General features: G+C 31.5%; 1 protein-coding gene and 1 long non-coding RNA gene across 22 annotated transcripts in view; one reads left to right on the forward strand and one right to left on the reverse strand.

The window, feature by feature from the left end:
* Window positions 1–21964, forward strand: part of LOC141451900 (uncharacterized) — a 108860-nt gene that overhangs the window by 71773 nt on the left and 15123 nt on the right. For 15 of the 21 annotated variants that reach the window (XR_012457168.1, XR_012457169.1, XR_012457170.1 and 12 more), the window contains 15 exons: window positions 622–819; window positions 1328–1482; window positions 2174–2315; window positions 2493–2699; window positions 3506–3643; window positions 3721–3870; window positions 3969–4109; window positions 5587–5742; window positions 5875–5973; window positions 7384–7581; window positions 8323–8506; window positions 11215–11316; window positions 13440–13571; window positions 14909–15014; window positions 18815–18883. Coding sequence is in view for 16 of the 21 variants with exons in the window: in XM_074123700.1 (XP_073979801.1) it covers window positions 622–819; window positions 1328–1482; window positions 2174–2315; window positions 2493–2699; window positions 3506–3643; window positions 3721–3870; window positions 3969–4109; window positions 5587–5742; window positions 5875–5973; window positions 7384–7581; window positions 8323–8506; window positions 11215–11316; window positions 13440–13571; window positions 14909–15014; window positions 18815–18883 (2177 nt within the window). In the remaining 5 variants the exon portion in view is untranslated. Of the gene's footprint in view, window positions 1–621; window positions 820–1327; window positions 1483–2173; window positions 2316–2492; window positions 2700–3505; window positions 3644–3720; window positions 3871–3968; window positions 4110–5586; window positions 5743–5874; window positions 5974–7383; window positions 7582–8322; window positions 8507–11214; window positions 11317–13439; window positions 13572–14908; window positions 15015–18814; window positions 18884–18971; window positions 19006–19247; window positions 19266–21964 lie in introns of those variants that run through there. The other 6 variants (XM_074123701.1, XM_074123688.1, XM_074123691.1 and 3 more) reach the window with 6 other exon arrangements.
* Window positions 3954–8947, reverse strand: LOC141451911 (uncharacterized). Its single transcript, XR_012457175.1, has 3 exons — window positions 8808–8947; window positions 6656–6747; window positions 3954–4092 (listed from the first exon to the last, which is right to left on the reverse strand). It is a non-coding gene; the product is annotated as an uncharacterized lncRNA (long non-coding RNA).

Here is a 21964-nt window from a genome sequence, read left to right on the forward strand (position 1 = left end):
GACTAATTTTAAAATTATTATTACTTCAGAAAATCAAAAAATAATATTACAATATTGGAGCTTTAGTAAATGGAGCTCACAAAATTTTATATTCTGTTAAAATCACCACCATGGTGGCATCTGATTTCTGAAGATTTTGTCAAAATTTGTCAACTTGTGCAGTGAGGCTTTTACTGAGGAGTTTTTTTTTCCCTCTAGTTTTTCGCAGTTTTCAAGAAATAGTTCGAACGATTTTCATTTGGTATTAAAAAGTTTTTATGGTTCGTAAGCACATGTAGACACCTGTACTTTTCACCCAAAACGGCTACTTGTATGAATTTTCCTCGGAAAACGTTTCATGTAAAAGTTTTATAAAAGCAATTAGTATAAATTTAATGAAAAGCTTTAGAGCCGTATTTTTTCTTTTTACTGACAATCCAATTCATAAAAAAACAACTTTTTCGAACCTCATGGGACTTCCGGTGAAAAATAAATGAGGAATCTGCAAAATCGCAATACTTCGTCTTTATTGCAGTAGAGTAAGAGAAAGTAAAAAACATTGTTAATTCCTGTTTATAGCGAATGATTCATGCTGGATATTAAAAGTGATATATGTATCTATTTTTTTTTTTAATGTTACAGCACAATATAACACCATTGCATGTTGCCTGTAAGTGGGGAAAAATGGCAATGGTCTCACTGTTATTAGACAAAGGTGCAAATATAGAGGCCAAAACCAGGGATGGTCTGACACCGCTGCATTGTGCCGCCAGATCAGGCCACGATCAAGTAGTTGACCTTTTAATTGAAAATAGGGGACCACTCACGTCTAAAACAAAGGTTATATCATTCAATTATTAATTATCTCTCTCTTATATTCTCTAGTCGTAATAATAACCTCTACTATATTTATATCTTAAGTCTTGTTTTGATTTCATTTTAGTAATAAGAGATTCAATACAATAAGTTAGAGATTATGCCGAAATCTAATCGGATGATCTTAGTAAGTTTATTGTAACCTGTAATTTCCTCAAGGTTACGTCCTTGGATCACTCCTTTTTCTTATTTTTTTAAAAATAAATGCCGCAGGAAAATCATTTTCTGGAAAAAAAAAAGGTGTACTCTAGGCTGATATCTGAGAATGAACGAGAATATAATTGAGTCAACGAAGGTGGCAAATCAAAACATATTACTTTTTAGAAAAATGATTATATTGATTATCAGAGTTTAAGGGGTAGATTCCCCCTTATTGCTTGTTGTTTCGCTGTAGATATTTATTAAATTTTAATGTTTACATGTGATGTAAATAATTATAAAGTAAATCTAATTTTTTTTTTCTTCCATCTAGAATGGATTATCAGCTTTGCATATGGCCTCCCAAGGAGATCATGTAGACGCAGCAAGGATATTACTATACCATGGTGCTCCGGTTGACGATATAACCGTTGACTACTTGACGGCGTTGCATGTGGCTGCACATTGTGGTCATGTTGCTGTGGCTAGGTTGGTAAATATAATTATGAAATTTAAAATTATTTTTAGTAGTAACATCAACAGGCAGTATTATTATGACTTATTATTTAACAGGCACTGGTCAGCTTTCTCTAGATTTCTATATTTGTTACCAAATATAATTTATGGCGGACGTGTAAAAAATATCAATTAATCTGTTACCATAATAAATAGAATGCGAGCAAACCATGGTATTTGTAGGTCATATTTGTTTAGAATAGGTAAATTGGTCTCTCCTCTTTGTAGGAGATGTAATGAGACGAAGGATTTTTGAACACACAGTCATTGGTTTGCCCTAATTACAAAAAAAGAAAGGGAAAAGTTTTTCAATGAGATCACAAGAGATTGCACTGTTCCCCTCTATTTTAAGGAGATAATATTTTCAAACAACATCTATGTGTATTCTTCTTTGGTAGAATTTATTAAACATTACAATATTTAAAAACCTACCAGCCAGTTATTGCTAAAAGCAAATACAACTGGTTGATTGGTTAAAAGTGTAAACATTGATAGCACAAAAAATAAAAAAAAATATAAAAAAATATTTTTTCATTCTATAAGTTTATTGAAGTTAAATTATTTAGGGAACTGTTAATAAAAAAGGTGGCTGTTATGTTCAAGCATTGTTTAAATAACAGTGATCCAAAAAACTATCAATAAATAACGTATTTTCTATTTTCAGGTTGCTTTTAGATCGAAAAGCAGATCCTAACGCTAGGGCATTAAACGGATTTACTCCACTCCATATAGCTTGCAAGAAGAATAGAATTAAAGTTGTAGAATTACTCCTTAAATACGGTGCTTCCATTGAATCTACTACAGAGGTACTTTATCTGGTCTTATGTTGAAATCTCTTTGAATTCCATTAATCTGTTGTTATCTGTAAGTTTGTTATGATAGAACCAATCAGCTTTTAAACTAGAAAACAAAATTGTATTTCCATCTGTATAATTTCTTACAATAATTCAGTAATAAGTGAGTTTATGTAATATATTTTCCAGTCTGGTCTTACTCCATTGCATGTGAGCTGTTTTATGGGCTGTATGACGATAGCGTTATGCCTGTTGGGCAAGGGTGCTTCTGCAGATGCTACAACGGTGCGCGGTGAGACTCCGCTTCATCTTGCCGCAAGAGCTAATCAAGCTGACATTGTTAGAGTATTATTAAGGCATAATGCTACTGTGGATGCCAAAGCCAGAGAAGAACAGGTAAAAAACTTGTAACTGAAATGCTTCTCTTTGAAAGTATTCTCTTGCAAAGTTAAACAAAAAAGAATAAAAGTACCTAGCAGTGATTCTGTAATTTGAGACTAATTTGTATCAAAACTTAAAGGTAATTTATCTGTCATTGAAGAAGTCCAAAAAAGTTTTCGCTCAGTTTGGGTGCACGGAGGCGTCTCCAAAACAATATGTAACCTTGTTTCGCTGAAGTTACTTTGGCGTGTGTTTTATAGTACAGCAATAACAATAGAACTTGCGATAGATTTGGATCTTAGGTGTTTTCTTCCCCTAAACATCTATAAAATAGTATCAAATCTGTGTTTCCTATTCTATTTAAAGCATTCAATCAAAATCGAAAGTCTTGCATGCCTTTCTAGATTTCTACTAATGAAAGATATCTTGAGAATTAATTCATTCGTGCTGGATACCGGATTTTTCTTATTTATATGCGCTGAGGTACCAATTCACTTAGCAGACTTCAAATATGGAAAATCGTAGAAAATTAAAATCTAATGTTTGGTCATCTTAACTAAAGAAGTTAGTAGTAAGATTATTCCTATATTTCAGGAAGATACACTTGTCACCAAAACTTTTAAACGCTTCTTTCCCAGTTTCAACCATTACACTTTTAAGATTTCTAAGTTTCTTTTGTTCAAGGATACTTCATCTTTTATTTAATTTTTTTTCCTCAAAAATCCGATATAGCCATTTCATTTATACGCTTATAAAGATTGATGCATAGAGGCCTTTGCAGAAAAACCAAGTTGAAAAACTCACTTTTCATTTGTTGATAGACTCCTCTTCATGTGGCAAGTAGATTGGGTAATGCTGACATTGCCATGCTACTTCTACAACACGGTGCTTCCCCTCACAGTACAACCAGAGATCTATATACTCCATTACATATTGCCGCCAAAGAAGGCCAGGAAGAGGTAATTTGCACTTCTTTTTTTGTATAGCTTTTAAGATGTTAATTTGTTTGCTTTTAAAATAATTACGTACTGTTTAGGTGGCAGCAGTGCTTCTTGAAAATGGTGCTTCCTTGGATGCTACTACCAAAAAAGGCTTTACTCCCTTACATTTGGCCGCCAAATATGGTAATATGAAAGTAGCTAAATTATTATTACAAAGAGATGCTCCAGTTGATGCTCAAGGAAAGGTACTTTATTATTATTAATTATTAAAGTAATGTTTATAAAAAAAATTTACAGCTGCTTCTGTTGTCTTTTTATTTGTTATAATTTTTTTTTTTTAAAGAACGGAGTAACACCATTACATGTGGCCAGTCATTATGATAATCAAAATGTTGCTCTACTACTGTTGGAAAAAGGTGCTTCTCCTCATGCTGTTGCCAAAAATGGTCATACACCGCTACATATTGCTGCCAAGAAAAATCAAGTAAATTAATTTTAAGTAATTTCATAAATAAGATTTTTTACTTTCTCTTATGGGCTAAAATAAAGTAATCCAGCTGTTTTTCGATTTTGAGTTATCAAAATGGAAATTACATCAATGTATTGTACCTATCTTACATAGTTTCTTTTGGTTTTTCTTGAAACTATGTTTAATAACAGGCAATAAAAAAGAACTACGAGGGGGTGTACGATGACGTTCTGTGCCAAAACTTTTATCTTTATATCCAGGACTAGTTTGCGATGTCTGTTATTTACGAGGTGTGGCTATTAAATAACGAAACTGATGCTGCTACAGAAAAAACTATGCATGCGCCACATCTTAACGACCGATAGCTGTGCAGCGTAAAGTCTTCTCTTTCGATTGCAGCATCTCACGTGTTTGTAAAGAAATCTGTCTGACCGGAATCGCCTTTTGTGTAAGAGGTGTTAGTTTCGTTTTGCCGAAAACATGTTACTACACATGTAGTAGAGCAACGAATTGTGAAATTTCACATCAAAACTTGGGTAAAACCGCTACTGAAACTTATCTTTTATTAAAAGAAGTTTATGGCGATGAATGTTAATCAAGTGCGCGAGTTTTTGAGTGGTTCAAGCGTTTCCAAGATGGCCGATGATGACCGCCCGGGTCGCCCCTCCACGTCCAAAAACGGATGAAAATATCGATTATAATTAATCAACATCACTACCGTTAGGTGCTTGCTTAATTTCGTGAAAGATTAAGGAAAAACGGCCCGCTTTGTGAAAGAACAAGTCACGGGGTTCACCATCAAGATAACGCGCCGGCTCACACTGCATTGTCTGTCAAGACGTTTCTAGCCAAGTACAACATCCCAGTTTTAGGCCAACCGCCTTATTCGCCTGTCCTGGTCCCATGTGAATTTTATCTGTTCCCCAAAGTGAAATCTGCATTAAAAGGTGCACGATTTCAGTCCCAGTTGAAGCTGTGAAAGAAAAAGCGGCACGCGTCATGCAGTAGCTCACAGAAAAAGACTTCCAGCACTGTTTCGAACAATGGTAAATTCGCAAGGAGCGTTGTAGGGTTAGGGAAGGGGTGTACATTGAAGGTGATAATAACTAAATATGTGTACATTTAAAATAAAATGTTTTACAACAATAGTCTCGTTATTTAATAACCACATCTCGTAGTTTAAGACTTTTCTTTTGAATGTTCTGGTACCTACTACTTGTGTGGGGAATGGTGTCTCTCTGCGATCGTTGGGCATGATCTGGTCAATCCCCTGCACATGTCCTGTTCTCAGCATTTTTTTTTTCCTTAATTGAATTTTTGCCTTAAAAAGTTGATTCTAATTGGGAGTGATAGCTTATTGGTGCGCCATGAATATTGTTGCTACACGAGAAAGTATTTTGGTATTCCATGATAGATTATTGTTTGTTATTAATATGTTTAAGTTGAATTTTATCTTTCCTTTTTAAGATTATAATAATAACTGTTTAATTAGATGGATATTGCAACTACATTACTTGAATACGGAGCAAAAGCTAATGCTGAATCTAAGGCGGGCTTTACACCTTTACACTTGGCCGCCCAAGAAGGTCACACAGATATGGCTACTCTGCTAATAGATCATCACGCAGACGTTAATCATCATTCCAAGGTAAAATGCTGCTGCTCTTAAGTCGTGAATATATTAACTCGGTTAAATTTGATCTACTATCTTAATAATTACTTTTCATCAATTGTTTTATTGACTATTGTTTCTTTGTTTGTTATTTTTGGAAAAATAAAGAATGGTTTGACACCTTTACATCTTTGTGCACAAGAGGATAGAGTAAAAGTTGCACAAATACTTGGGAAAAATAATGCAACAATTGATGCTGTTACAAAGGTTAGTTAATTTTTTTTTATTTAATCGAAAATTATTTAAAAGAGTTAGTACTTCACAGCTAGGCGTCCTTTTTATGTACAAATTATTAACTCCTTATTTCAATTCCCTACATAAATATTAGATCTAATTGTAGTGCTTCAATGCAAATAAGGGAAACCTCGTGTTGTCTGTTCAGTGAATAAGTTCATTAGTTTTTTTTTCCTGTGAAATGAAAACAAGTAATTTTCTAGTCCAATTTTTTTCAATAAATGAATTTTTAATACTAATTTTTCTTACGATATCGTTTAATGTATCTGTCGGATATAATAACATGGTTTTAATCTTCAATCTTCATGCGTTTCTGCATGAAATTTTATTATCTCTTGTAAAAATTTACTCCAGCCTTTAAAAAAAAGCCTTAAGTCTCTGTAAGTGAATGAGAAATTCTCGAATTTGCCGAAAACAAGGCAAATCATGGGTCCACTAATGAGCAACTTTCTTTTGCATGTTAACTGGTGTTTGTATTTAGGCAGACACTACCATGAGCAATGATTTCGTCTCCCGTATTAATTTTCCAAATACTCATACAAAATACCAACAATTCATTTCAAATAAAACCCTTTAAACATTTTGTTAAATAAATATCATCCGGTTTGAAAAGAGCAGTGAAAGTAATTCTACTCCAAATAACTTTTGATTTTACCATCTGTGGTCAGGCGTCGTCTAATACTTGTTGTTCAGGAGGGGGAACCGATGAATCCGTGGACTTTCTCCTCGGGAGTTCCAGACAGGTGACTGTAGCAAAAGTAAAAGCAACTATCAATGCAATTGTTTTTACAGAATGCGCAACTTAGGTGCGTGAATGTTCTGGTTTAAATATCCATGATTAGAAATCTTAAATGCAGTAATCCATACAATAATTAGGTGATGTTATTAGAAAATAAAGGTTTATTACACTTCCTCTGTAGGGACTCGAATAAAAAATGAATATGTATTCTGTTTTTGAGAGGATACTTCCAATAGAGTAATCCAACATATAGAGTGTTAGAATAATGTTTACGACTTGTTTTGATTGGGTCGATTTATTATCGTGATGGTGTTTACATTGGGTTTATAAATGAGTGATTGCCGACATTTTTATATGTGTTTTAATCGTTTAAGAAGAAAATAAAAAGTATTCTGTTTGTAACATGAGTCTTTGTTTCTAGTAAATAAGTACGGTCACATGACAGACACAAAAGAAACCATTTTGTTTCTTTGTTTTAAAAAGTTTAATCATCATTACGATGCTAATAAATAGTTAGTAACAAAAATTCTGTATATATAAAGATATATTATATACATAACACGACACCAAATACTATAAAATTGCAATAGATTAACTTGCTGAGTTTGTTTTTTATTACCTATTATTATGTGTTTCATTTCTAGGCTGGTTACACGCCGTTGCATATAGCTTGCCATTTTGGACAAGTGGCTATGGTAAGATGGTTGCTGGAACAAGGGGCTAACGTTGAAAGTAGTACTTCACTGGGATATACTCCACTACATCAAGCTGCCCAACAGGGTCATTGTTTGGTTATAACATTGTTATTGCAGTCAAGAGCTAAACCTGATGCGCTTACGAATGTAAGTTAACATTGTTTTTCTTATTTTTTATTTTCGTTTTATAACAGTTATTTGTACATCGATTTATTCTAATTGCATATGAGTTTATCTTCAATATAAGGTCAATTTTCTTTAATCTGATCTTTGCCGAATTCTGTCCAACAAAGCGATTGATTGATTAGTTTTATTCGGTTCAGAAATCCGTGCTATTGCACCCTGTGTTCTGAAAATCTTAAACCTAATGATTGATATTCTATTATAATTATATTAAGGTAAAAAAGAGAGCAGTGGCATAACAAGAGAGAGACTATCGATACCCTAGTTTTTGTTCATTTTAAAATGAGTAATACCTTTATTAACTACAGTATATTTTAATAATTAAAATAAATGGTACTTGAAACTCAAAACTCATATTTATAGAAAGTTATGATGAAGAAACTTGGTCTCAAACCGTTGAACTGAAGCAGTACTCAGTTTTAAAATTCTGTAATAATAAATGTAGAGACGCACTGTGTCCGTACATTCTATATTTTATTTATTTATTTTTAATGGAATGACGTAATAGATTTATAAACAAACATCCGTTAAGATATGATAAAGTTTGCACCAGTACTTGCAACTACTTCAATATTTTTTGGTCAGTTGTTGTTAATACGTAGTAGGTTTGTGAGTTTAAAAAACTTTTCAGTATTTTTATTTCCTTTTTTTTAAATATAATTTAAAATTTTTTAATAGTTAATAACAATTTCTTTCAATATTTAGCAAGGATTAACAGCGCTTGCAATTGCCAACAAATTGGGCTATGTTACCGTTGTAGAAACGTTGAAAGTGGTTACCGAAACCACAATCACTACGACAACCACTGTCACAACTGAAGAGAAATATCGTGTAGTCGCACCAGAAGCAATGCAAGAGACGTTCATGTCTGATTCAGAAGATGATGGAGGTAGTTTGCGTATTTTTGTTTGCACGTTTTTTAATTATTGCTTTTTTTTTTGCATGCAATTTTATTATTTAATTTGTTTGTTTTTTTCGTTTTCCGTTTATTATTATTATTTTTTTACTAAAAACCAAAAATATATATAATATATACGTTTTATAAACTTTATTTTTTTGAATAATGATTTTTGTATATTTTTGCCTGTAGTAAATGTAATTTTTTTTTCTCCTTGCCGAAAATATACCAAAAACATAAATAAAACATAATATACTATTGTTATTGCATGGATTTTCATAAAAAAGATTACCCTTGTTTTGAAGAAATGTCTCTTCTCTGTGATTCTTATATTTTCCCTATTTCATTAATAATATCAAAACCTTTTGAAAAACTAGCACTTCTTGTTTTGGTTATTTCCATATGTTAAAATTAATGAAAAATTCTATAACCTTCCTAAAAAAACAAAGAACTTTTGATTCTCTTTAGTTTTAGCTCACTTCTTTTTACTAGTATTTTCATGTCCCAATTAAAGATCAATTCCTGCCTTCTTTCATCAAAACGTTCTTTCTTTTAAAATTAATACTTTTTGTGAGTATCAAATTATCACAACTACTTTTTATCACTTTTCGTGATAGAATTTCGAATATCTTTTAAGCTTATTAAAAAAAAAAATACAGTATTATTGGAAATAATCCATTTGATTTGACGACCGCTTACTTTCTAAATTATGTGAATATAAATCTTTGTCTGTAATAAGCAAGTGATCTTATGAACTTTTCAATTTAGTGATTACGTAGTACTTTTTACTTTGAAGAACTCTGTTGTAAAATTATGAAGGGGTATTTTAATTTAAAATAATTGTAATAATTAAAAATACTGAATTTCAACAAAAAATAGCCTAAATGCAGTTTCAGATGATTTATTTAATTTTTACATTGGCGGTTTAAAAGTTGTTTGTTTATACCATAAGTTAACAGATACATAAATATGTAGCAGTTTTTTAACTATACTACTGTTTACAGAGTCGTATTAAACTTCATTACTCTAGAATGAGTGTTATCCCCTGACTTGTCGACCATATTATGTTTTTATTTAAAAAAAAATAATTGAAACCATTCTTTAGTTAGTATCTCGACCATTTTGACTTATCATCTATACATAGAGAGATGTGGTATGTCATGACGAGGAAAGTATGGCCAACACACTTTTCTGCAAACTTCGATAACAGCAGTCTAGGTTAAAAATATTAATAATTTTAGCCAATGATATTCAGCCTTCAGTGTTATCGAGATCACTTTACAATAAGACATATCATTATAGAAATCAATGTTTACTGCTCTTCTCAGAAAAAGTATACGTTCTTTCCAGATATAATCGCAGCTGTATTTACTATACGAGGTGTGGCTATTAAATAACGAGACTATTGCTATAAAACATTTTTATTTTAAATTTATACATATTTAGTTATTATCACCTTCAATATACACCCCTCCCCTATCCCTAAAACGCTCCATGCGAATTTACCATTGTTCGAAACAGTGCTGGCAAGTGTTTTTCTGTGAGCTCCTGCATGACGAGTGCCGCTTTTTCTTTCACAGCTTCAACGGACACTAAAAACGTGTTCCTTTTAATTCAGATTTGACTTTTGGGGAACAGATAAAAGTCACATGGGGTCAGAGGTCAGGCGAATAAGGCGCGTATGGCCTAAAACTGGGATGTTGTATTTGTCTAGAAACGTCGTCTTGACAGACAATGCAGTGTGAGTCGGCGCGTTTTCTTGATGGAGAACCCCGTGACTAGTTCTTCCACAAATCGGGTCGTTTTTTTCCTTACTCTTTCACGGAGTTGAGCAAGCACCTCACGTATAGTAATGTTGATTAATTATAATCGATATTTTCATCCGTTTTGGAAGGGTCATCATCTCCGACGTCTTCTCGGCGATCTTGGGAAACGCTTGAACCACTCAAAAACTCGCGCAAGTGATAAACATTCTTCGCCATAAATTTCTTTTAATAAAATATAAGTTTCAGTAGCGGTTTTATCAAGTTTTGATGTGAAATTTCACCTTTCAATTCGTTGCTCTACTACATGTGTAGTTTTCGGCAAAACGAAACTAACATCTCTTACACAAACGAAGGTTCCAGTCAGTCAGATTTCTCTACAAAAACACGTGAGACGCGCTACAATCGAAAGAGGAGGCTTTACGCTGCACAGCTGTCGGTCGTTAGGATTTGGCGCATGCATAGTTCTTCTGTAGCAGCATCCAGTCTCGTTATTTAATAGCCACACCTCGTAACCGTGATAATCAGTAATTTGTGGTAATTTGAACAATAAAGTGTACGTATTTGTTGATTGAAGGTTTCACTTAAATTGTAGTATGATTCAAATTAGTGACATCTATTGAAAAAAACTTTATACATCATCCTTCCAGGTAATGAAATGGTTATAATATTCTTTTATTTCTTTCTCTCTCTCTCTCTCTCTCTCTCTGAAATATTCTCGCGATGAAATAAATTTCTACTTGTAAAGTCCCAAAGGAAACAAGTTTGCAAGATTTATAACCATACAGTTGTTAAATACGCGCAGTCTTATCAAACATATACAATAACAATGGTATAAATGTACAGCATTAAAATGAGATAAAACGTAAAGTGATGTGAAAAAAAGAAGAAAAGTTTGTTTGGCTGGGATAACAATCTCTCTCTTGTAATATTTAGGTGGGGATGATGTAGTTGGTGTTGCGATGAATGACTATGGTAAACCGACACATGCTCAGCATGTCTACCTGCCTTACTACCAAGGGCAAATGTTATACACTCGTAAGTTCTTTCTAAAAACAAAAACAAAAAGAAAAACTTCTTTTTTTAAAAAATTACATTTATGATTTCCTAAAACTTTTCATATTTCTAATTAACCACGCTAAATCATACACACACAAATCACAGTTATTTTATTATTATTTAATTTAGATATTGTTATGCGGTGATCAAATTATTTTAAAGAAATTTCAAGGGCTGCTTTTATTGTGGAAAGGTTCATTGCTTTGCTTAGCTTTGCAAATACTTTGTGGGGTCAAAAAAAAAAAAAAAAAGAAGAGTGCTGCGAAATGAAGTGCTTGATTTTCTAATTTTGTTTTATTGGGAAGTTGCGGTGAAATCTTTACCCCATAGAATCCTATAAATTATTTTAAGCGCTGACTCTTGAAGCTGTTCATCTTGGTTTTATTGGTAACTAAATTTCAATTGGGAAATCAACCTGTTCCAAAAAGTTTTTCGAAATTGAGAATATGTCAAATTCGCGATTCTTTCGCTTACCCATCACCTTTAAAGAAAAATTAAATTATCAGATTTTCTTGATTGAAATAGACCAAACTTTCCCTATAAAGTAATAAGGTCCTCAATTACTTTGAAATTACTATTTCTATGAAATATTGCTTTTGCGTTCAACTTGCACAGTTCACTCAGGCCGTGAGCATACTCGTAGATGATAGGAGTGATGATGCATCAGCGCTTAAAGAAAAACATAATACATTCGAATGTGAGCGTGCACAACGAACCTGCGACTAGTGACTCATACGCGCTGCTATAGACGAGCATAGATGATAGAATTAAATATTTCATTTTTCTGCTAGCTGAACTCCAGTATCGGAACTTCAAAATGGACGTAGAAAAATTAATTAGTGCTGTCTTTACTCATTATTTTTTGTTATTATTTTATTATTTACTTTTAAACAATATTTTGTTTTTTAAATCGTGCTTACATTTATTTTTATGTGTATTTAATTTTTTTCCCTCAATAAAACCACTACTTACCAAAAAGTTATCACTAGTTTTTCTTCTACGGTTATAGGATTTCCATGACAATTTTTCCAACGTTTTGATCCTCACATATTCAAAAAAAAAAAAAAAATTCCATCCGGATAATTTCTAAGTACCTCATATAAATGGTGAGATTCACCCAAAGTACTTCGTTTTTTATTTATCGGATGTACGAAATGATATTTTCTAAAGCGTTTTTTCTTTAAAATATACCATTTCGTTGCTGCTGAACATAAAAACTCTTCTTCACTACTCGGACATCTTGCATGTATCACAGCTCCGTTGTGCACACTATTACAGCGATTATATTTTACTCTATCAGTTATCATCTCAGCTATCATCTATACTCACAGTTCCGTTGTGAAAGTACCCTTAAGAAACCAATGGAAGCACTCAACTACTTGCTTGCTCAGTTATTGTTTTTACCTGTTGCATTGTCTTCAGTTCTGTTTATCGAACCCTATTTTTTTTTAAAGTCAACCCTATTTAGGGTAAAAAGTAGGATAATACCCCACCCAAATCCTGGACAGTATTTTTATCCAATAACTACTTCCCTCTAAAAGAAAAGGTTCAAGTGGCTTGAGCTTTCTTTGATACAGTTTCATCACCCTGATTCTTTTCTTTATTTCAGCTTCATTTGATTTAATATTACCTTCCTGCATTTATAGTAATGGCATGCGGTCGTTTGGGAATATCTATAAATGTTTTCTAGTCGCCTTTGTACTTAATGTATTGTATTTATTTATTTTTTTGTTTTATTGTTAATAAAATGTGTTTGAAAAACAAACAGACATGATGTGGTGACTGTTTTTAAAAAAATAATTATTAATGAAAACTATTCTTGTTATCTGTGAGAACCGCTTTGTAAAAATTATTAACTTGCATGTTCGTGAAAACGGATCAATTACCAGCACAATAAACTTTTATTTGACTAAATAAATAAAAATTAAAAATTACAATTTACAATTTACGATTTAAAATATTACATTTAAAGAAAAAATTATTCTTTATCAAGAGAAATATTCTGTCCAAACTAACATATTTTAGTTGTGCTTATATTTTTTTCCCCCCACCCGTTATTTTTTATTATCACTTTTAGTTAATTTGTAGTTCGATTATTATAGGTGAAGACCCGATGTTAAGTGACCAACAACAGTACAGATACATGACTGTGGATGATATGAAAACTTTAGGAGATGATTCAGTTAAAATTGATGTGACGCGTGATGAACATGATCATAACAGAGATTCATTTGGTAAATAATTTTTTGTGTATATATTATATAATTTAGATTTATTAGACCAACTAATATTATAGACACATTGATGGTTATGTTGTCGACCGTGATAACTAGATGAATGGAAAGGATTTCATTTCGCTCTGTTACTAAATTAAAGGAATCATCTCATTTTTTATAAGAACAAAAATGCTCTTAGTAAATGCTCCTACGGCTTAAAGTTTTCTCTACAGCTGACCCAAATTTGGTAAAACTTCAAAAAGTTGTTGATAAACTGTTCAGTTAGTGGCGACAATTTGAAAAAAAAAATCTTCATAAATGTAAGACACAATTTTCTGCACAGAACTCCTGAAACCGATCACAATGAAAGAAACCAATCAAAATCATTAAGCCCAACATTATGGTCTCATGAAAGAATGGTTATCGTAGAATGAATGTATTATTATTAATGGGTTATGTCTCAATAAGATTTTACGATATAGGAACAATAAGCAACGATTTTCATTGTCAGCCAGAGTGCTAGAAATATCTGGCGTTTAATTAGAATTTTCCTTAATAATTTGCAAAAAATAATCTTATAATAATAATTACTTTCTGTCAGTATTGTATGAACTGATTGGCTGAATCTGTATCTATACGCTGAGGTAGTCATTGGCGCCCTAAGCCTTATTCCACTGCACTACTTCAGTCATTGTTATTACCCTGTATTGCGAATCAAACATCTGTTCAGCGCAGTGATCATTACGTACATATGTAAAAAAATATCTCCATAGGAATAGGTAAATAGGCATCCCCTTCTTTGTACAACCTGTGACAGCCTAGAAGACATGGAGCACATTGTTATGTCGTGCTCCAAATATACATACCAAAGAGATCTGTTTTTTAAAAATTTAAAAAATCTATTGCCGGGTGATATAACTTACCCTGAAATTCTAAAAAAAACAGGAAAGCCTATGAGGAATTGGTACACTACATAAACGCTATTAAAGCCTCCCTAAATAAAAATTAAGAACTAATTAAGAAAAGATTCTGGCTAATAGTGCAAACTGATGCCAAAGGGGGAAAAAAATCAGCAATTATAGTAAATTGCCTATAAACTATTTTTACAATGTCTAATATCGGTACACTCCTTGTACACTGTTCTTCTTCTTCAACGACTCCACAGTCCTTTTTGGGATCTTGGTTTGTTCAGGGAGCTAGCTCTATTCAAAACTTCTTTTTATTTAATAACTTTGGCGATGATTGTTTTTAAACATTTTTGTAGAAATTTTAGTGGAACTATACACGTACTTGAGTTAATACTACGTAATCTAAAAATTATAGCTACTTTTATTTCTTTGTAAATTTAATTTCAGCTCCTGGTGACGCCTCCGCCATTCATCTTCATAAAAAAGAGCAATATTTATTGAATAGTAGCCAACCAGACAATGTGGACATCGTACAAACACCCGTTCATATTGGGTAAGCTGTCTTACTGAATTTTTATTCACACCATCGTGTAAAGAAAATCTAATAAAATTTATTTATGATTTAAGTTATAAATATCCAATCAGTATTTTTTTTTAATTATTAATATTAAAGTATTTTATTTTTACGAATACCATTGTAAATAATCTTTTTTTTGTTCATTTTACAATTTTTCTTTTAGTTCAGTATTACTTCTTTGCATTTATATTCTCTTTGAACACTACTTCTACTTTTAAAGAAACTTGTAGGGTGAGACTGCAGAAAGTTGCATAAAGCAAAAGTGAAGCGATTGGTTTAGTACCCCTTCCGTTTTGTTTATCAGGCGTTTGATCTGAACCTAAAATATTCGTGGTTTACCTTGACAAAGAATAGTTAAAATTGCAACTTATTAAAAATGTACATTTCTAAGTAGGGTTTAGCGTTACCTCAATTGATTGTAAGTCACATTCATATTTTGAGGCTAGCCAGAAAAATTATTGTTAGGTAAAAGCTAGTTTTCGGGGGAACGCTTGGTGTACCGTTTTACGTATTTTATAAATTTTACAAATATTTAAACTTTCTCGAATTTCCATCACACTACATAATTCTTTGTGTTTCTCTCGGCAGAGACAAAAAACTTAAGTACATTCTTCATCTTTTCAAAAAATGTCACGCTCTGTTACTGGCCTAGTTTTCGTACCATTATTTGTAGCAAATATTATCAACTGGATTAGTTTAGCTCCTTCAAATCGGCACAAATAAGAACAATTGTGAACATTCTCAGCCTTCATTGAAATATCTACAACTTTTATTTCGTCTTACTTTCATTCTTAAAAAAGCTCCTACAATTTTCAACGAAATATGGTTCAAGCCTTCTTTTGTTAAAGGTTATAGATTTTTTTTTTTTTTTTTTGTAATAGATGTAAGTTGAATTTAAGTAATACTGAACTGCTAGCCAGCATATTTTGCATATTTCTACACCATACTTCAGATGAGACAATTATTTATTTGTGATTAAGAAAATGCAGAGACCTTTCATTATAAATATTATTTCCTTTTTTATTTATTTATATTTAAGTATTAAATACACCATCGCATGACTGTACAGCACTTTGAATATACAATTTTTTGGGTGTTGGTAACATACTTTAATAAAATATAAGTTTAAATGAAATATAATTTTAGTAATCTACTTTGCATGAAATTAAACAGTTATTATTTATTATTATATACTTAATGAACAAAAAAATATTTAATCAAAATTTTAACGTACGAATTTAAGAATTATGATGAAATACAGAAGCGATGAGAGCTGACAAAAAAATACTTTTAGTAAATTGCTTCAAATGTTATGAAATTTCCGAATCTTGCTTGAACGTTTTGATCCGACAGAGATATAAGGTTAGATTATTAAATATTTCGAAAACTATAGATTTTTGTAACAGTTTAAATGCATATTAATGTATAAAACATATTTAATACATACATATTATTTTTAATATTGCACTTTTGAAGAAATATTAAAGCATGATATTCGTAAAATATCTTCTATTATTTTTATACATATATTGGTGGAATGAATAGGGAAGTCCAAAATTCTAGTAATTATATTGTTAAAACTCTTCACGTTGAGAAATGATAACTTCAATTTCAGTAAACACTAGTGATGGGCTATTAGAGCGGACTCGTTCCACTGGAACGAGTCCGATGGTGGAACGAGTTGATTCAAATACGACGATCAAAGTAATACTGAGCTAAAAAATAGTATTACCTAACTGGATTACTTACTGCTGTATCCCTCCCACTCTATCACCTACTTCACAAACATTCGTCGATTGGAAATGGGTTGTAGTTTAATATTCGTTTCATTTGAAAACAAAAAACATTATAACGCTTTCTCAAGATGTTTTTAATTTTTAAAAATTTGTTTGTGTCCATTACTCTTATAATATACGAAGAATTTCGAATAAAATATAATATACAAACACAGAATGATCTAGAGTGCAGGTGGAGTCAGTCGTCGTTGTCATGGTGATGGAACCGTTTAACGACTCCGGCCCAACACCAGCAATTTCATTGGTTAAATCCACTGGAATTGGTGGAGTCAAATCCGGAGTGATTTAAATCCTTTTGAAACCGGACTCGTTCCATTTTTTCGTTCACTGAATCTAGCCAATAGAAAATGCTGGAGCTGGAACCGGAGTCGTTAAACGGTTCCATCACCATGACAACGACGACTGACTCCACCTGCATTCTAGATCATTTGTGTTTGTACATTATATTTTATTTGAATTTCTTCGTATTTTACAAGAGTAATGGACAAAAACAAATTTTTAAAACTTAAAAACATCTTGAGAAAGCGTTATAATGTTTTTTGTTTTCAAATGAAACAAATATTTAACTAAAACCTACTTCCAATCGACGAATGTTTGTGAAATAGGTGATAGAGTGGGAGGGATACAGCAGTAAGTAAACCAGTTAGGTAATACTATTTTTTAGCTCAGTATTACTTTGATCGTCGTCATGACATGTACACGATTTAACATTCGCCAATGAAGTTAAGAGAAAGAGCGTCCAGCCGCTAAGTTAAAGATTTGGCACACAGCTTTTTCTTTTTGTAAAATAATAAGCTATTTTAAAAGCTTGATATTAATTCATAGTAAATAAATATTTCTTTCTTTATGAGTAATTATCATTTTGTTTGAAGGGTTATAATTTTTTTTTATGGGAATAATTTCCTACCCATTTGCGTTTTTCTTCTTGAATCAAGTTAACTCCGGTGGTCAAGCTAGATAACGACAAAACTGCAGTTGCTTTAATTTTTATATTTGACTAGCCTATTTTTGTTAATATTTGGTTACGTTGTTAATTTTATATTTATCAGATCAATTGGAAATTAGGGAACTACTTAATGTGTGTTAAAGAAATATAGTTTTGTTATTATCTGGAAAAGCTAACTTTTAATGATTTATTTAATTACAATGCGTGACATTTGTACTAATGCATAGGGTAAGTACAGACTGGAATCAGTGAACGAGTTGTTGGAATCGATTCCAACCCTGGAACCGATTCAAATCCAACGACTCCAAACGCGGACTCGTTCTGCCCATCACTAGTAAACACACATGTGAGTAACCTGCTAATCCAGAACCTTACAGCAACAGCGCATATTTTCGAAGTTTTATTTTTTCATTTAACTATAAGTGTGTATCTAGTAAGTGTAGGTGGTAGTAATTGCAATTTTTATGAACGGATCTAACTAAAACCTTCTTTTTCCATTTTCGAGTAGTTTCCATATCAAATCTGTCATTCAGATCTTAGAACTTACCAATAATGATTTTATCCAGACAAATGTTTAAAATGAAAATTGTTTTTTCTGCAAAAAAGAATTTCCTATTATATAGGCGTGGCAGTGTGTATAAAAATAAAAAGGTTTTAAAAAAAAGGGTTTGTTTAATATTTACGGTTTCTAAGTGCTTCAAAAAAGATTTCAATTTTTTTACGATTTTGAGATGAATAGTGTCCAAGAACTAGTAGAAGAAAAAGATTTGGCATTTCTTCAGATATCTTCGAAAAAAAAAATGCATATTTTTTCTTTTTCTTTATATTTTTCGTAATTATTCAAAGGACTTCCTTATTCTTGATTAATTGTAGAACACAATTATTGGTTAATGGGTGAATAATCTGTGAATTAATAAGCATCAATTTGGTCAAAACGGTGGAATAGATTGTGATCGTGCCCAGGTGTCGGAATTTTTTAGAAGAACTCTTTAAAAATCATTTAGTTATAAAGAAATATTATTTTATTTGATCAGGTTACATAGCCTGAAACAGTCATTTCATGGGACAGGGCGTACGAGGAACTCAGGAATGTGCAGAGACAGGTACACGCTTGCGATGGTGTTTTTTTTAATACGTTGTTTATTTTAATATAATTATTTTGCTTTATTTGCTTGTGTTTTATTTTTACAGATCCCCATTATTTATATAATAATTGACTAGTGGTACTCATTTAGTGAATCATTCTAACAAATAAATATTTATTTGAATGATTACCAATTAAGAATAAAACCAGTAAGGTTTTAATCTTTCTACGAGATTTCTTTTGGAGAAATAAAATAATTCTTTTGTTTAATTTCTTGTACCAATAAATAATTACTTTTTGTACTTTTTCTTTTTGTTTTTTCTTTTTTTTTTTATATGCTCTTTTGATTTTTGGGTTCTGTGAACACTTAAAATACGAAACAGCAAAGGTCAATGGACAAAGTAAGTTTTACTGAACAATCTTCAGTAATGCCATGTTTGCTTGGTAGCTGTATTTTTATTTTTTTTTTGCTGCCCGTTTTTCTTAACAAACTTATTTTATAGTTCTTATTTTTTAAGTGTGTAACAGCGTTTGCTTTGAGGTCGTTTTTGTTTTTAATATCAATGTTTAATCAAAATCAAAGGCAGGTTTATAACTAATAATTATTCCTCTTTTGAGTTGCAAAAGCTATTTAAATAGTTTCTATAAGATAGAGTGAAGTTAAGCTGTTAGTATTATTTGAGCTGAACGGTTACTTAAGTAAAACAAGGTTTAAACTGCCAAGAGAGTCAGACTGCGCTGAAGGCTTTGATATTCTTAAATTAGTTCCAGCAGCTAGGAAAACCATCTGTCGTGGACTTAGTTCACTCTCTATTCCAGGTCCTATAAAAGTCTCTGTAAGTAAAAGATGAGACGGATAGAATGTCCAAATTAAATTAGCCTACCTCTTCCATTAGACACTAAACATATGTTTGTCTGGCTTCCAGACAAAAATAAAAGGTCTACGGAACTCCTTTCTCCGGATGAGCTCTGGGTTGGCAACAATCAAGAATTGTAATAATGAATGTTTGCTGCATTTGTTAGGAAAAACTGACTTGATTGTATCTAATTGAAAAGTGAAACAACAAAGTAACCTCTCATTTATCAAAAGATACCGATATAATGGTTCTTAGGATATTATTTTTTCAGTATCTTCCAGTAGACAGGTTGTGTTAGGATGTTTTTGCTTTAAGTGATTCCTCCATTCTTTCAGACTGCAGTAAATCTAGAAGTCTTAGGTCTGGATTTATGTCCTTGTTGCTTGATACTTTTGATGTTTTTTGGGCACTTATTTGAACTGTGAAAATTATGAGGTTTAATCAGTCCCCTCTAGATGAATGATCATCAACAAAAAGATTTTAGAAATGAGTCTGCAGGTTTTTGGTCGAATTTTGCAACATGTTTTCTTTAGAGTTTTAGCAATTTTGCCAGGGAAATCAGTGACAATTGTAAGTGCACTTTTTCCGTTTCTGATATATTAGCAAAAGTATATGTGTTTAAAGATCTCGTGAGCAATAAAGAGATCTATTCGAAGTTTTCCTGTGATTGTTTATAAGGAAATTATATGGTTTCAGTTTCAGCAAACAATTCTAGTGCATTTGTTGTTCCATAAACGAGCCTTAACTGGAAAAGCTTAAGCCCTAGAAGCACTAAACTAAAATTATTCGATTTTCTAAGTTGAATTCGATTTCTACATATTTCCTCTTATTGCCTTAGAACCTTTTTTGCTTCTCAAAAGAGAAATATTCCTTATAAACTTGCCTTTAAAATTTTTATTTCAATTTTTTTTAACTGCGTTATATGTGTTAATTAAATCATTGCTCTTATAAATGTTTCCAGAACTTATCAAAAGTAAAAAGTGTTTCTTTATTATTATGAAAGTAATCATGGTAAAATATATTCTTATGTAATTCGAAAAACTGCATGTGAAGAAAATCCCTGATGAATAAAGAAAAAAGAAAAGAGAACTAGTTAACTTTAAATTTTCCTTTTAAACGCTAGTTTTTCTCGAGAAAAAAGAATGCCCATTATTTTTAATAAATATATATTTTTTTAAAAATTGTTATCTTTAATATCACAGCTTCTTTAGCTGAGCACTGCACTTAATAATTTTTTTAAAAATTGTTTTTATTATTTTAGATTCTAGAGAAAATAGAAATTCCAACGTATTTGTTTTGAAACTTATTATAAAATAAAGCTTTTTTCTTGTCAAATAGAATCCTGCATAGGATTTGATGAATGATGGTCAATCTAACAATACTAGTGAAATATGGACGTAGAGAATGATTAGGATCTAGATTTATAGATGTATTAAAATTGCATTGGTATTTTTAGTTTTAATTTTTTTTTTTTGAATGATCAGTGTTACAATTTTAGTTTTTTATTTATTTATTTGTTATTTTAGTCTATTTAGTTCTATTTTTTGCCACTTTACTATTCTAAAAATATGTTAATTCTTCATTTCGGTTACTTAAGTTTTCCCCTTTTTCTTTTGTGGCTTTTAAAAATAAATTAAAATTCCATTTTTTGCCATCAATTCAGCTCAGAATTGGTTACGTCCTAGTCACATTAAGAAGATAAAAATTAGAAGTTCATTATTAAAAAAAAAAATCTTAATTTCAGTTGTATTCAGTAAATTCCACTAAATTTTCACTTTATTCTCAGCGCAGTACTAGTTATCTATTTTTGCCGTTCCTCATAGCACCTTATGTTTCCCTAAATGCAGTCCGCCTAACTTATGATCACATTTGTTTGCGAATTAAAGAAATCCATTGAACTAATTCTTGAGATTTCTGATGAAACTAAACTTCGCTAAGTAGTCGTTCAACAGTAAAGGATTTATTTTTTCTAGCCAAGTCTTGTCAGAGTTTATCAGAAAAAAAAAACGCTCCTTAAATTAATTTCTTTCTTCTTTAAGATCTCTCTTCTTGAAGAGGTGAATTACCCAATACCACATAATAATGGTTACCTTTTCATATTGGGAGCTTGCCACTTTTGTGCTATCTTCAGTTTTTAATGTAGGAACTGATTCACGGCAATTAATCACCATTTTCGAACTCAAGGTTTAGTAATTTGACTAATATAAAAAAATTAAAAGTAATCTCCTATTTTTTCAGGAGGG

This window comes from Rhodnius prolixus, unplaced genomic scaffold (genome assembly GCF_049639745.1).
Source record: "Rhodnius prolixus isolate KJV_2025 unplaced genomic scaffold, Rpr scaffold_14, whole genome shotgun sequence".
NCBI classification, from domain to species: Eukaryota; Metazoa; Arthropoda; class Insecta; order Hemiptera; family Reduviidae; genus Rhodnius; species Rhodnius prolixus.